Source organism: Aplidium turbinatum, chromosome 8 (genome assembly GCF_918807975.1).
Source record: "Aplidium turbinatum chromosome 8, kaAplTurb1.1, whole genome shotgun sequence".
Lineage (NCBI taxonomy): Eukaryota > Metazoa > Chordata > Ascidiacea > Aplousobranchia > Polyclinidae > Aplidium > Aplidium turbinatum.
This window is the reverse complement of record NC_137479.1, coordinates 26,771,018-26,785,931: the sequence shown is the minus strand read 5'-3', so window position 1 is coordinate 26,785,931 and position 14,914 is coordinate 26,771,018. Positions and strand designations below refer to the sequence as shown.

Here is a 14,914-nt window from a genome sequence, read left to right as displayed (position 1 = left end):
CGTGGTTTTACATTTCATTTATTAAAAAACAATTCCAATAGTAACATTAGCCTACTCTTTCATGCTACGAATTTGTTTTTTTAATATACAGTAGAACTCGGTTAATCGGGATTCGATTTGACTGGCGATTCCATCCGGATTAACCGATGACGGTTCTATCAAGACTTGTTCATTTGTACTTCCAGTTTTATCCGTATTAGGCGAGGATCCGGATTAACCGAGTTCTACTGTAGTTTGTAAACCATTCTTGAAAACTTACGCGTAAAGGCGAGTCTCGTATCTGAATCCAAACATTGAGGAATGGAAAGATGAGCTTCTCGTCCTAAGCCTTCTGCACTAACGGGATTAAAGTGGCCAGTTTCATTTTCTCGGTCGCTTAAACTTACGAGTAGCTCAGGTCTTCTATAATCGCAGTTTCAACCGATGTGAAAAAATTGAGCTTCAGTCACACCAGGACCTAGCAAAGTGGATAACACTTTTTGCTGCCAGATTTTTGTAGCCTACATAATGAGGCTATTTACTGATGGGTGAAGATTTAATACACGAGAAGACATAAAATCCAACTTTGGTGTTTATCTTCAAGAATGCCATAAACCGTCTTGGTAAGCACACAGCTACGTGTTCTTATGAAGTAAGAAAAGACTTATTCTCGACAAGTGCCAAACACAGGTCCTTGCAAACACTGTGTCAGTGCTATCATTATCCCGCTAATAAAGTGTCGCAAGGAAAGATTGAACGAGAGATTAACGTAACTATGTGATCCCCACAAACAATTTTTTAACATCAGCCATGTAAAAAAAGTATTTTGTAACTAGTGTTCTTTCCAATTTAAATTGACGTAAGAGGTTAAAACTGGGACAAACCTTCAAACTTGTTCACTGTCGTTAATCCTTTATCACTTCCTGAACACCAATTTAATGTAATCAACTATAATTTGGCTGATTGAGTTAGAAGTTCATTTTCAGAATAACATAAAACACTACTTTTTTCGTACGAAAATGCAAATCACGCAAACGACACAACTTGTATTCGGCGTGCAGTTTAATTTTGTGACAAGAGGTAACTCATTATTTCACATACATACGAACATAGGACACTCCTGCGCCTAAACGTAAGCGGCTTCAACGAAATACGATTTTTAAATGTTGAATAACAATGTGTGTCTGGTAATACGTCGCATAGACAATGCGTCATCTCCATCGGCGGTTTTAGCACGCAAAATGCGAGAAGCATTCGAACAATTTGTGCAACACTTGAAAAATGCAGGAACAAAAGAAAATTAGGCAGAAAGATAGCCCACAGATAGACTGACCTTACTGAGTTGTCTAGCAGCAGCTTGTAACAAATAAAGACGTCATTAAATTTGCATTTGATTGCTTTGCAACAGATTTGAAAAACAAAACAGTAACCCACAGTCGGTCCAACGGAAATACTGCAGTGTTGCCACATTTACAAAAATACCATTTAAGGCTCAATGAAAGCATTCCACAGTTATTCCTATTGCCTTCTGGTAAAAGCAAAGGCGAAATGTGTAATGCACATAAACAAACAAACACTTTTCAAAAATAATAAACCGTTTTATATCAAAAGTGCGCGTATCATCGGTCAGAAGCTGTGTTGCTTACATTAATCAGCAATTTAACAGTTTCCATTAAAAACAAGGCAGTAATACAAGTATTTAATTAAATCACACATCAAGTGTTGTGCCACACATTGTTTTTGCCGATCAAACACCCGCCATACAGCAAATCAGTGGTTTTACATTGAATAACGTCAAAAAAAAAAGTTTGCAGACGTTGAATCAATGTAAAAACGACTGATTTGCTGCCTGGGCACGTTCTTTCCTCATGTGATTCTATGCGATGTTAGCCGGAGAATAACAGACAGATAAAAATGACAACAATCTCTAGTAGCACAGGGCGAAATTCAGTAATTCAAGAACGATGCAACTTGACATGGTCAAAACAAAATCTTCATTAATGTGAAATGCGCTTCTATTTCTCTTTGTTTGTTTCCGTTTTATACTTGGTCGCTGAGCGGCTCTCCGAATACGATTTTGGTATCAACCTCCCTCCTTCCACGCCTTCCAGCACATCAATGTTGAAAGGAAGTGCTTCTCGAAGAGACTGACATCTCATTGCATTTGATCCCCGATCACCGAATGGAAGCCAGCACAATGCCTTCAATATACATAGAATCAAAATCTCTATCTATACATTTCAACGTCTCTTGTTCACCGTGTTTCGAGGGTTAGTCGCCAACGAATGTCTACTTTGTCTGATGGTATCACAAAGACAAAATATTGTTCCGTTGAGGTTACTGCAAACCACAATGTGAAGTGAATTTACATGAAAACAAAGACAACACGCAATACTCTCGTGTGGCTACGTTATTTAAACGAAATGTGAAGTGTTGAGCGAGTCGCAGTCTCTTGGAAGTTGTGACAGCACCAGTTCCATTATGTTCACTTTCCATTGTGTCAAGTAAAACAACAGACCTCAGGATAGAAAATGCTATTGCTCAGCCTTTAAAGCCTGAGCTGCAGCATCAAAATGTGTCTTTTAAAGCTGAAAAATCCAGTACAACATAAAAACTGTAGCGTAAAAAAAGAGTAAAAAATTGTGGGCTACTTCTAGCCTTAGACACAGCCTAGTGCAGAGGGGAAACCGTAACTTCCGTTGTAAAGCTTTTTTGGGTAAACTTACCATATCACAGAGAAATCCCAGCGGAAGCCAGGCAGGAAGTAACCCGGTAGAGAACGATGTAACCTGTGAGTATAAGCAATATGGTTACAATTGAAGGTCAACAAGTGACTACAACCTACTGCATAAAACATTACCAAATATTCAGCTTTAAATTGGGTTCACCTTTAGGATGTTTTGAGTAGCTGATCGTGTCCACTTCATTTGAACTGTTAACAACGAGGATTGATGGCTGTGCAAATTAAGGATATATACTGATTCCTGCGTGTTTAAACGATGCACATTCTAAATTTGTTGTGTTTCTCGACAGCCGATTGTAGCAAGAATTGACAGCGCTTGACACCGTGTTTCGCCCATGAGGCTCGTCAGTAAATAAAATGACCATCCATCCGTATCGCACCACTGATTCATGCCACAAAGGTATTCGACTACCGCTTTTACCAGTCAGTTCAAGTTCAACTCTTAGTTATATGGAAAAAGACCCAACAAAACCAGCAAGCGCTACGGGAGGACATTGTGAAGAAGGGAGAATTCTTCCTGGCTGTCAGCACAAGGCTGAGCACTCACTAGTACAGCAAGCTTCTTCACATTTTCTTTTGTTGGTGCGAAATTTTTTTGGTGTTTACTATTTACTTCTCTGCATGTTTGCATCAACAGCAACCAAAAATACATTATAGCTCATCTAAGACTAAGGAATGACACCATTACCACTAACCTGAGCAAGAGAATGGTTTTCTTCAAAGCTCATGTACTTCACTTCCATAACATCAAGCCACCCTGCTGGAGTGTAACAAAACACTTGAACCCAGTTATCTTCATATCGAACCTTGAAAGCAATACATTGGTATAGTTAACAAAAGACACTAACACTGTCTGCTTTGTAAAGCGCTGAGGAACAACGCATTCTGCGATGGATACAGCGGCAGCGCTATACAAAAACAAACATTATTATTACAAGAAAAGATTAATAAAGAGTGCTTCAAAAAGTCAAAAACCAAATTACTGCCCTTCCCTTTTAAAGCAAGTAGAAAATTTAACAAGCAAAATCTTGGAATGATGACGATGATCTCCAAAATTTGGGTCCTAACTGCAAAGAAATCATTAATGCGGGCCATAAATTAATTAATATACAGCATTACACACGCCTTGCCAAAGTGCAAATTAACATAATAATGACTGGAGACCGAAGTAATTTTGATTTGATCTAGGCTAAATGGGTTTTGTATCTCTATGAAATGTTAGTAATGAGAAACCAAATTAACAAAGTGTATCACATCACTGCAAAATTCCCAGTTTTATGATAAATAAAAAAATTTCCCTGTCACCAGTATTGTTAAATGCTGTTCGGATTTTTACAACAATTGCCAAAATCTACTCCTTTATTTGTATGGTAACAATAGTAAAAAAGTAACTGCAACATATGTTACTCAACAAAACTATTATATATATCATATCAACTACTGCTCAAACCATCAAATAATACCAGCGACCATCAAGAGTAGCAGATCGGCCTCCAGTCAAACTTAAAGCTTGCACGTTGGCGTGTAGATGTAGTTCTAAACAGTTTTCAGTGCATGGCCCAAATTTACAACTTAAATTTTGTATCTTATATAGCCATTAGCAACACCCCCAAAAAAAGCAAGTTATAAAAGAACATAATTATATATTACTATAAAACAAAAACAGCAGTTTAATATGAAACTTGATTTCGGCTTTGGTTGTTATTAAGTTTCCCGAAACGATCTGGGAAGATGCAATAACAAAAGGTGGTTAAGACATCAAATCAACAAACGAAAATTAAATCAAAGAAAAAGCTTTTTGGGGACTTAAAAGGGTGACGAATCAGACAAATACTAGCCTGCTGTATTTATAAATATTGTGATTCAAGAATGGAATAGGCCTATACATAATTGGACATCCTTGTGTGGCACAGAGTCTTTGTTCCACATTTATATACCTTGTTAACGTAAAACTCAGTAGGATGTTCTACTTCATTCAAATGCTCCACTGCAATCAAAGTTTCTTCCAAACAGTGGGATGGATCACCATCAACTCGCCAGCTACAAAAAGGTTAAGATTTCATTTGCAAGTGGTTATGTTACATAAAAAATAGTAAACTTTTCGCCATAAGACATCAAGTAATCAATCAGAGCACAACTTGAAGGTATAGACACATAGGCACTTGCCAGGTGGGCATCTACAGAGTGGTGCCAGGATTTTTAAACCACTACTGTGTTTAAAGAAAGGAATGTTTTATTGCGTGTCAAGTTAAAGTTGGCATATGTCACAATGTATCAAAACACTAAATATTGATTTTTTTTTCTGAATTCATGTGGTTATTCAAATAGATTTCATTTGAATAAGGACCTTCTGATGATCCTCATTTTAGGGTGAAACAGTCTGTCAAGGGTTTAGAGCAGGGCTACTCAACTGGCGGACCGCGGTCCGACTCCGGACCTTCTGGGTGTTGCAGGTGCACCTCGGGCTTCCGAAAGAATAACTTCATTGCCACATTTTAGGACCTTTTAAAACAGATTTCCATTAATAGGAAAAATAATTTTTTTGTGATTATCCAAGGAGCTAGGGGTTTCGCCCCCAGACCCCCCAACGCTTTGCCGTCTTTTCTGATGTGCGATCCACACAGCTACACTACAAAGAAACACAATACATTTTTTCCTCTTTTTTTCTTTGTTTGTGTCAGACAAAAATCCAAGTCGTGTTACATACTACCTGAAAAGTGTTTTGGTGCTCGTACTGGTTGTTTAATTTTCGTAGTTGCATGTGAAATATTCACCGGACCGCAGAAATATTCAACTTATCAAAATGGACCTTTGCTAAAATTAGCTGAGTAGCCCTGGTTTAAAGACTAAAAACTATATATATTTGATTTAAGGAAATGGCATATTATATATATGTATAATATGTGTGAAGAACCACATCATTTTTAACAAATATCTTTTGTCAATAAACTTTTCAATCTTAACCTTAATAGGAGCCCTGTTGCTCAACAATTGCAAGTTAAGAAATATATACAAGTTCACTTTAAGTTTAATAAAATAATATATATTATATAAATGATTTGATAGGCACTGGCGACTCTTTATTGTATACATACTGTTCAATATTCATACAAATTTAAATTTTTCACTGTTAACAAGTCATTGAATGAAGCATTGGAAGAGAAAAATGCAGTAGCCCATCAATCCATCATGGTGATAAAAAATCAAACCAGCTCCTTTTAACTTGCTTTCTGTTAAGACTTAATAGCTACTATATAATACAAGACGTTTGTTTATGTAGGTCTACGTAACAAGAAATTGAGTTCGAAAGGAATGAATTGGAAGTTTGAAACAACAGGATTATCTGTATTCCTATCATGATTTTCACATGAAAGTGATATTTGATGTCGATTTGTGATTTGCTTCATTGTTGTTTGCTTTTCATTCATGCAAACTTATCTCAAGTGTCTAATTTCAACATGTTTTGGATTCACTACAATAGTTAGGTTCTGGTACTAAATTAGTCAACAGATTATTAGAAAAATTAATGTATACCAGCAGGGTACCATCAGCAACTGCAACAACCCCAAATGGACTTGTTTTGTTTCATTTGGCAAAGGCATTTCTTGATAAAAACCTCATAGCAATGCCAACTTGTGTTTATCCTTTTTAATAAAAAGTGACCTTCTTCTTTTCATGATTGATGTTTCTCAAGTTTTTTGATCTCTTGTTCTAATTGTAAACTGGTACTAATTCTGCATTTTATATGTATCATACTAATGCATTGCTTTCTTACATGATTGTCAACTGGGTAGAATTTCTTTCATAACAAGGTTTGTTATGAAGGCTACAACATTTATGCTTTGATTCTTTGCCAACTGAGATTTAGCAAAGGGCATGCAAGGAAGCACTTGCGAATGAGTTGAATGTTAAAAGCCTATGCAATTTCTGCATTGCATATTTTTTAAAGGTTTTCAATTGCCTGGCATTTTAGAGGAAAATATAAAACGAATGTGAAGGACTCTTATAATATTGATCATACAGATCTTGTCACTCCTTTCATACAGACCTTGTCCCCATCCTCTTGAAAAAATGAAATTGCAATCACACCAAATGAGGTAAAAATAAGGTAAAAAAGTATGTTTGAAAGGTTTCTGGTTAGATTGTTAAACCTTTATCACTCCTATTTTTTGTATTTTACTGTGCGGGATAACTAAAATTTCAAATTTATTTGAAACTGGGTGAACAAAAATTTTTTGTTAAAAAAAATCATAAACGCAAGGGTGTCTCCACTAAAGCTAAAATGGCCCTATTTTTCTGCTGTAGATAATCTTCATCCAATTTCTCTAAAAAAATTTCTGAGTTTTTACACAAGAAAAAAAGGTGAGATGTTTTCTTTGGGGCGCCTGCAACAGTGCAACACCCTAATACAGACCCCAGGATAGATATGTGGACCTAACAACACTTGATAAAACATAAAATCCATTGGTTACAATGCCTAGATTTAATGCGCAGCCTCAAACGCTAGAAGAAGCAAAAGCAAGGGAAAGTTGTAAAGTGTTTTTCACACATTTCACCCTGTAATGTTAGGGTGCAACCTAGTTTGTACCCTGAACAGTTCGTACCCTGAAAGGATCGAGAGAAAAATTAAAAAAAGCCGAAGTTGCTGATCGCAGTTTAATAGCACAAAGCTGAAGCCGCTGATCGGAGTTTCCGCAAACAACTCAAGTTAGGGTTAGCGGAAACTGCGAAAAAATATTTGCAGAAACTGCGATCAGCGAGGGTTAGGGTTAGAGAGCATAGATTACTCAATGGTTAGAGTTAGGGTAAGCGGAAACTGCGGGAAAATGTTTGCGGACACTGCGATCAGCGAGGATTAGGGCATAGATTAGTCTATGGTTAGAGTTAGGGTAAAGGTTAGCGGAAACTGCGGAAAAATGTTTGCGGAAACTGCAATCAGCAAGGGTTAGAGCATAGATTACGGTACTCTAAGGTTAGGGTAAGGGTTAGCGGAAACTGCAAACTAGCGGAAACTACGGAAAAATGTTTTTGAAAACTGCGATCAGCGAGGGTTAGGGTTAGAGCATAGATTAGTCCAGGGCTTCCCAAACTGGGGGTTGCGACCCCACAATGGGTCACGTAACGAACTTCAGGGGTCGCAGAGAGTACACCAATTTTACATAAAGTAATGCATATTATCCTATGATACTTTTCAGACGTTTATTTTATAACGCAGTTGTTAAAACTGATATAACTGTTCAAAACATTATTTTTAACTGAGTTGTAGATTCTGCGTAAATAGGCCTAGCCCTGGTAGTGGGCTAGCGTGAGGACTGCATGCTAGTATAGCTAAATATTGAAAAAGTAAAACTAATCAAAAGCTGGTTAAAAAAAATCGAACGGTAACGACAATTTCGTCAATTTTTGCACGGAAGTGGGCAATTTTGGAAGGACTGTGTTGGCATGTCTGTGTTAGCTTCTGGAATGTTGGCATGACTGTGTTAGCTTCTGCAATGACAGGACATACACTTGGGTTTCATGCAAAAGTGCGATTTGCGAGTGATAGGCTAGGCCTACACATGTTGTATTAACACACTAAGTTAGTATACATGGGCTATGATATTGCGAGACCTCAATAGCTAAAAAGAATTATCCTCATCGAAATGCTATTGTGCAAGATGCTATAAAAATATTAACTTTGAGTCGCGCACTCAATACCCATATTTTTGCAAGTTTATATGGTAAAATGTAATGAGAGTTCAGTTTAAATCCCTTTTACTGCATTGTGAAGTAAGAGGGCTCTCAAAAACAAAACTTTAAAAACGCTATTAACGTTGAAAAATGAAGTTGTGGTTTTTCCAAGGGAAAAAAATCAAACTTAATTGGTCCATCATTTCTGCAATGACATCTGACTTTCAAAATTATGTTATTTGTAAAATTTGCTTGAAAAATGGAAAGAACTCAATTTATCCATCTAAGGAAAAAACACCAATATTTTTACATTGAAATCAAAAACTTGAAGAGTTTGTTAAAAATTTAAATATTAAGAAAGAAGAAGTTGAAAATGATTCATTTGAAATTTTTTCATCTACTGTAGAGTTTTTGACTAACAGTGATGATGGGGAACCAAATGTTTAAGCCTGTGGTTATCGACTACTTCTCAAATCTGTTGAAGCAGTTTTAAAAGTATTTTCTTCCAGAATTAAACAATGCCAAATTTGATTGGATCTTAAACCTATTTGTAATACAAATACAAAATACCGAGCACCTCTCTTCCAAATCTCAGGAATAACATGCTCATCTATTTTCTGATTCTACGTTGCGGCTTGAATATTCTGGAAAAAGTTTCACACTTTTTGGCTGGTTAAAGCGGAATATCTATAGGCCTAATTATCTCACTCAGCAGTGACTGCACTCCTGGTGTTTGTGTTCACTGTTCACGCTTCTTTGCGAGTCAACATTATCAAAGTTAATGACAATCGTAAGAAAATACCGTTCCAGACTAAGCAAGATTGAAACCGCCTTGAGACCAGCAGTAACAAACATTGAGCACCGATTGGATTTGCTTTGCAGCAGAAAGCAGTCGCACTCATCACACTAGAGATGCAGCGAACCCAAAATTTTTATCCGCACACCGCACCGCAACTGACTCATCTATCCGCGCACCGCACACCGCAATTTATCTGGAACTTTGACACTGCACCGCACATTACAAAATTTTCAAAAAATATTTTAACGCATTATTTTTTAGAAAGTCAATTGTGGCAAAAAGCACCCATGTTATATAACTAGTAGGCAGTGGCTATTTGACCGGCACCGGTCTTTGAATCTGAAAAACTATTCAACTGGTCATGAAGTGACTATATAGGCACTTTTTTTCTTTTTCTCTTTCAAAGCAAAAGACTAGAAGCGCCTATATAAGTTCTAAATTCGACAACTTCACGTTTCCGGGTAGTATCGAACTCATTCCCTATGGAATAGCAACCGGAGAAATATCATACCAACACGGATCGAGTTAAATAAAGTTGTCGAATTTAGAACTGATATAGGCGCTTTTCGTCTTTTGCTTTGAAAGAGAAAAAGAAAAAAAGTGCATGACCGGTTAAATAGTGTTTCAAATTCAAAGACCGGCGCCGGTCAAATAGCCACTGCCTAACTAGTAACCTACCAGTACAGTTGTGCACTAATTGACTAGGCTAACCAGATCATATTCTCTTATCAGCAATGCATCTAAGTTCTAAGACATTATACAAACTAAGACAAATAGAATGTTCCTGAATTCAGTATCAGGACTTTTGAACACTTTTTGTAAGCAATAATGCAATTTTAATGTTAGTGGCTATATGAATACACACCAAAAGTAAAACTTATAGCCTGAACTCACTGGGCTAACTATTATAGTAACTAATGCGGTAGTTGCGCTAGGCCTATAGCCTGGTAACTGAGCTTATCAGCTAGGCTATTAACCAAAAACATTCGTACAGCTTCCCCCACAAGACAGCTCCAAAAACCCAGTCAACTGCAAACCATTTGCAATTTGCATAGCTTTCCAGCTTAGGGTTTCCGAAGAAAAAAAAAACTGATCCGTGTTTCCAATTTAAATTTAAAGTTTTATAACTGATTTTCTTGAAAAGTTGAAAGTTTACGTTTACGAAAGTTTAACTTCTTAAAAGTTTACGCGGCAAGCGGCGCGGCTTTGTCACTTCAACCTTCCACGCCGCGCGGCACGCGGCGAAAAAGTTAAAGCGGCCGCGTACGCGGCTTGCATCACTACATCACACTAAATAAATGTGTTTTCGGTTGTGTTTTGTTTCCAATGGGTTACGTGTAAAGTAGCAGGTTTCAAGTATCGGTAGCTTGATGCTACTCTAGTTTTGTTCGAAATGGTTCAAATTAAGCCTTTTAATAAATCACAAATGTATGTTTTGCACTGTTTATCATGTCAACTGTAAAGGGTCACGGAAGATTTTAGGAGATTAAAAGGGGTCGCGAGCAAAAAAGTTTGGGAGGCCCTGGATTAGTCTATAGTTAGGGTTAGCGGAAAGTGCAGAAAAATGTTTGCGGAAACTGCGATCAGCGAGGGTTAGCGTGAGGGTTACGTTAAGGGTTAGCGGAAACTGCAATCAGCGCCTTCGGCTTTGTGCTATTTTTCTCTCGATCTTTTCAGGGGGAAAATTTTTAAATGTTTGTGAAAACTGCAATCAGCGACTTCCACTTTTTAAAATTTTTTCTCCCGATCTTTTCAGGGTAGGCTACGAACTGAGGGTACGAACTGTTCAGGGTACAAACTAGGTTGCATCCATAATGTTAGGTCGATTTCAATATACGATGCCATGCCAGGTTTGACCAGGACGGAGACTTGGCAGGTTACACCAGCTTCAAAAAATATATTAACTTTTAGATTGTAGTAGGCTATCAGTGCAACTAGAATTACATACCTTTCGCTATGAGTGTGAAGCTCTCTTGCACCTGGCATCCAAACACCTGGACGAAAAAATCCCTTAGCAGGAGCTTGTAATCCTGCTGGAAAACATGGCATGTCTGAAAGATGCCACAGGCGTTATTCTTTTAACAGTTTAAAAACAACCAAATCAACAAAACTTTGCTAGGCCTATACAAAACAGTGCATGGAAAAAAGGCAAGTCTTGAATCTAAAAACAAAAAACACCTTTTGATTATACAAATCCAGCCCAGGCTACCTTGAACATGAGATGTCTTAAGTTCACTGAGCCACCTACCGGTACTAGTATAATATTGGTTTAATTAATACAATTTCTCTTTTCATCTTTCTCGAAGAGCAAAGCTTTGTTCTACAGTCCTTGTTACCATTTTACAAATACTGGTAATTATATATACGCAATAACAAGTTATTGACTTGTCAAGTAGGGTTCCTAATTCTCAGGCTGACTGTATCCTTGCAGGTACAACTTTCGGTGCTGGTTTAGCATCGGCCGCCTTGGTCAGTGACGTCATTAAAATGTGTGACGTCATGCAAAAAAACGCAACTACTTTTAAAAAGGGTGCAAAAACGCGGAACAGAAGTAAAAGCGGAAAGGCTATTGATTTTTTAATATTTGTAGTGAATAGTGCCTCCTAGCTTTCTCATTTCTGCTCGGACTTTAACAATTTTCCTATCGTTGGAAAGCATAATGCCTCATCTACCCGAATGGATTAATTGTCAGTCTAAAGTAGGCATTACATTTATGTAGCGCTAACTTAAACTTTACTATTTTGTACCAATTCTCCGCAATTCATTTTTTACAATAAAAATACCAAACCAACACAAATTAAAAGATTATGTCTTGGTTTATTCATATGTTAACTTTCACATTTATATCTAATCCACAAAACGAGCAATCGTTGTTCAAACGTAACCGCTCGACGAAGCTTTTTTCCAATGCATTTTTCAAGGCGATTCGATCGTGGTTCAGTAGCCTATAAGCCGCCCACTGTTTGCAGTGATCGATGAATACTGCCTCCACCAAATGTGTTGTAGCTTTCTCATTTCTGCTCGGACTTTAACAGTTTTACTATCGTTGGAAAGCACGATACTGCATCTATCCGATTAAATTGGTTGCAAGTTTAAAGTATGCATTACATTGACCTAGCGCTAACTTAAACTTTACTATTTTGTACCAATTCTTAGCAATTCATTTTTTACAATAAAAGTACCAAACCAACACAAATTAAAAGAGTATGTCTTGGTTTATTCATATGTTAACTTTCACATTTATATCTAATCAACAAAACGAGCAATCGTTGTTCAAACGTAACCGCTCGACGAAGCTTTTTTCCAATGCATTTTTCAAATCGATTCGATCGTGGTTCAGTATGAGCCGCCCACAGTTTGCTGTGATCGATGAATACTGCCTCCACCAAATATGCTGTAGCTTTCTCATTTCTGCTCGGATTCTAACAATTTTACTATCGTTGGATGGTATTATGCTTCATCTACCCGAATGGATTAATTGCCAATCCAAAGTAGGCATTATATGTATGTAGCGTTAACTTAAACTTTACTATTTTGTACCAACTCTCCGCAATTCATTTTTTACAATAAAAATACCAAACCAACACAAATTAAAAGAGTATGTCTTGGTTTATTCATATGTTAACTTTCACATTTATATCTAATCCACAAAACGAGCAATCGTTTTTCAAACGTAACCGCTCGACGAAGCTTTTTTCCAATGCATTTTTCAAATCGATTCGATCGTGGTTCAGTATGAGCCGCCCACAGTTTGCTCTGATCGATGAATACTGCCTCCACCAAATATGCTGTAGCTTTCTCATTTCTGCTCGGACTTTAACAGTTTTACCATCGTTGGAAAGCACGATACTGCATCTATCCGAATTAATTGGTTGCAAGTTTAAAGTAGGCATTATATTGATCTAGCGCTAACTTAAACTTTACTATTTTGTACCAATTCTAAGCAATTCAATTTTTTACAATAAAAATACCAAACCAACACAAATTAAAAGAGTATGTCTTGGTTTATTCATATGTTAACTTTCACATTTATATCTAATCAACAAAACGAGCAATCGTTGTTCAAACGTAACCGCTCGACGAAGCTTCTTTCCAATTCATTTTTCAAGGCGATTCGATTGTGGTTCAATATAAGCCGCCCACAGTTTGCTGTGATCGATGAATACTGCCTCCACCAAATATGCTGTAGCTTTCTCATTTCTGCTCGGATTCTAACAATTTTACTATCGTTGGATGGCATTATGCTTCATCTACCCGAATGGATTAATTGCCAATCTAAAGTATGCATTATATTCATGTAGCATTAACTTAAACTTTACTATTTTGTACCAATTCTCCGCAATTTATTTTTTACAATAAAAATACCAAACCAACACAAATTAAAAGAGTATGTCTTGGTTTATTAACCTAACAACTTTCACGTTTATATTATATCTAAAAAACGAGAAATCGTTGTTCAAACGTAGCCGCTCGACGAAGCTTTTTTGACAATTTTACCATCGTTGAAAAGCACGATACTGCATCTACCCGAATCAATTGGTTGCATGTCCAAGGTATACAGTAGCCTACATTTATCTAACGCTAATTTAAACTTTACTATTAAAACATCAATTACTCCAAAAGTGATAGGCCTATGACATTTGGACAACACCATGAACTCCAAACAGACTTAAGCTATGATATCCATAAGCAGACAATAGGCAAAAAGTGTTTACTAATTCCCTTTAATTGAATCTTGCTTGAACATTTTTAATTATTCCAGACATGTTGGATGAATGTGCTTGGCCTACGCAGTTTTTGAAGTCAAGATTCAGTTGGTCAAGCAAAAATAGTAGGCTACACATTTAGCCAAACGCAGCAGCACCACTTTTCAAGATTGAACAATAGAAACCCTTTAATGATGCAGAAATCAGTAGTCTTAACAGCATCAAATTTTACGTCTTGAAGCAGTTTAACATCGCCTATCTTAATACGAGAAGTAGAATGGGGTGACTTTGGTCCAGTTATGAGACACCGCTTACCTTAATTTTACAATGGTTCTGGGAGAAAACTTTAGTTTACCCATATTGAGGGCTATCAAGAGCCCTTACATGTTACCAAGTTTGAAGTCATTTGGTCCATGCGTAGAGTTTAAAAAAAAAAAAAAACTATAAGTGGTTTTCACTCCAGTGTTTTAAAAAAACTATAAGCAGTAATCTTTTTTCAAGACATGCTCATTGCCAACCCCAAAAAGGGGTGTCACTGGCCTCTTTCAGAGTTTTTAAAATACTTTGGTTTGGTATTTTTATTGTAAAAAATGAATTGCGGAGAATTGGTACAAAATAGTAAAGTTTAAGTTAACGCTACATACATATAATGCCTACTTTGGATTGGCAATTAATCCATTCGGGTAGATGAAGCATAATACCATCCAACGATAGTAAAATTGTTAGAATCCGAGCAGAAATGAGAAAGCTACAGCATATTTGGTGGAGGCAGTATTCATCGATCACATGAAACTGTGGGCGGCTTATACTGAACCTCGATCGAATCGCCTTGAAAAATGCATTGGAAAAAAGCTTCGTCGAGCGGTTACGTTTGAAAAACGATTGCTCGTTTTGTGGATTAGATATAAATGTGAAAGTTAACATATGAATAAACCAAGACATACTCTTTTAATTTGTGTTGGTTTGGTATTTTTATTGTAAAAAATGAATTGCGGAGAGTTGGTACAAAATAGTAAA

The 14,914-nt window shown here is 36.9% G+C and overlaps 1 protein-coding gene across 1 annotated transcript; it reads right to left on the bottom strand.

Annotated features, from left to right (window-relative positions):
* Positions 1-1,023: 1,023 nt before the first annotated feature.
* Positions 1,024-11,348, bottom strand: LOC145775689 (uncharacterized). The gene is made up of 5 exons (XM_082587030.1): positions 11,140-11,348; positions 4,660-4,762; positions 3,418-3,528; positions 2,706-2,768; positions 1,024-2,180 (listed from the first exon to the last, which is right to left on the bottom strand). Exons 1-5 carry the CDS (start codon positions 11,238-11,240, stop codon positions 1,995-1,997), a joined length of 564 nt encoding a protein of 187 aa, XP_082443156.1. The 5' UTR covers positions 11,241-11,348; the 3' UTR covers positions 1,024-1,994.
* Between the last annotated feature and the right edge of the window lie 3,566 nt (positions 11,349-14,914).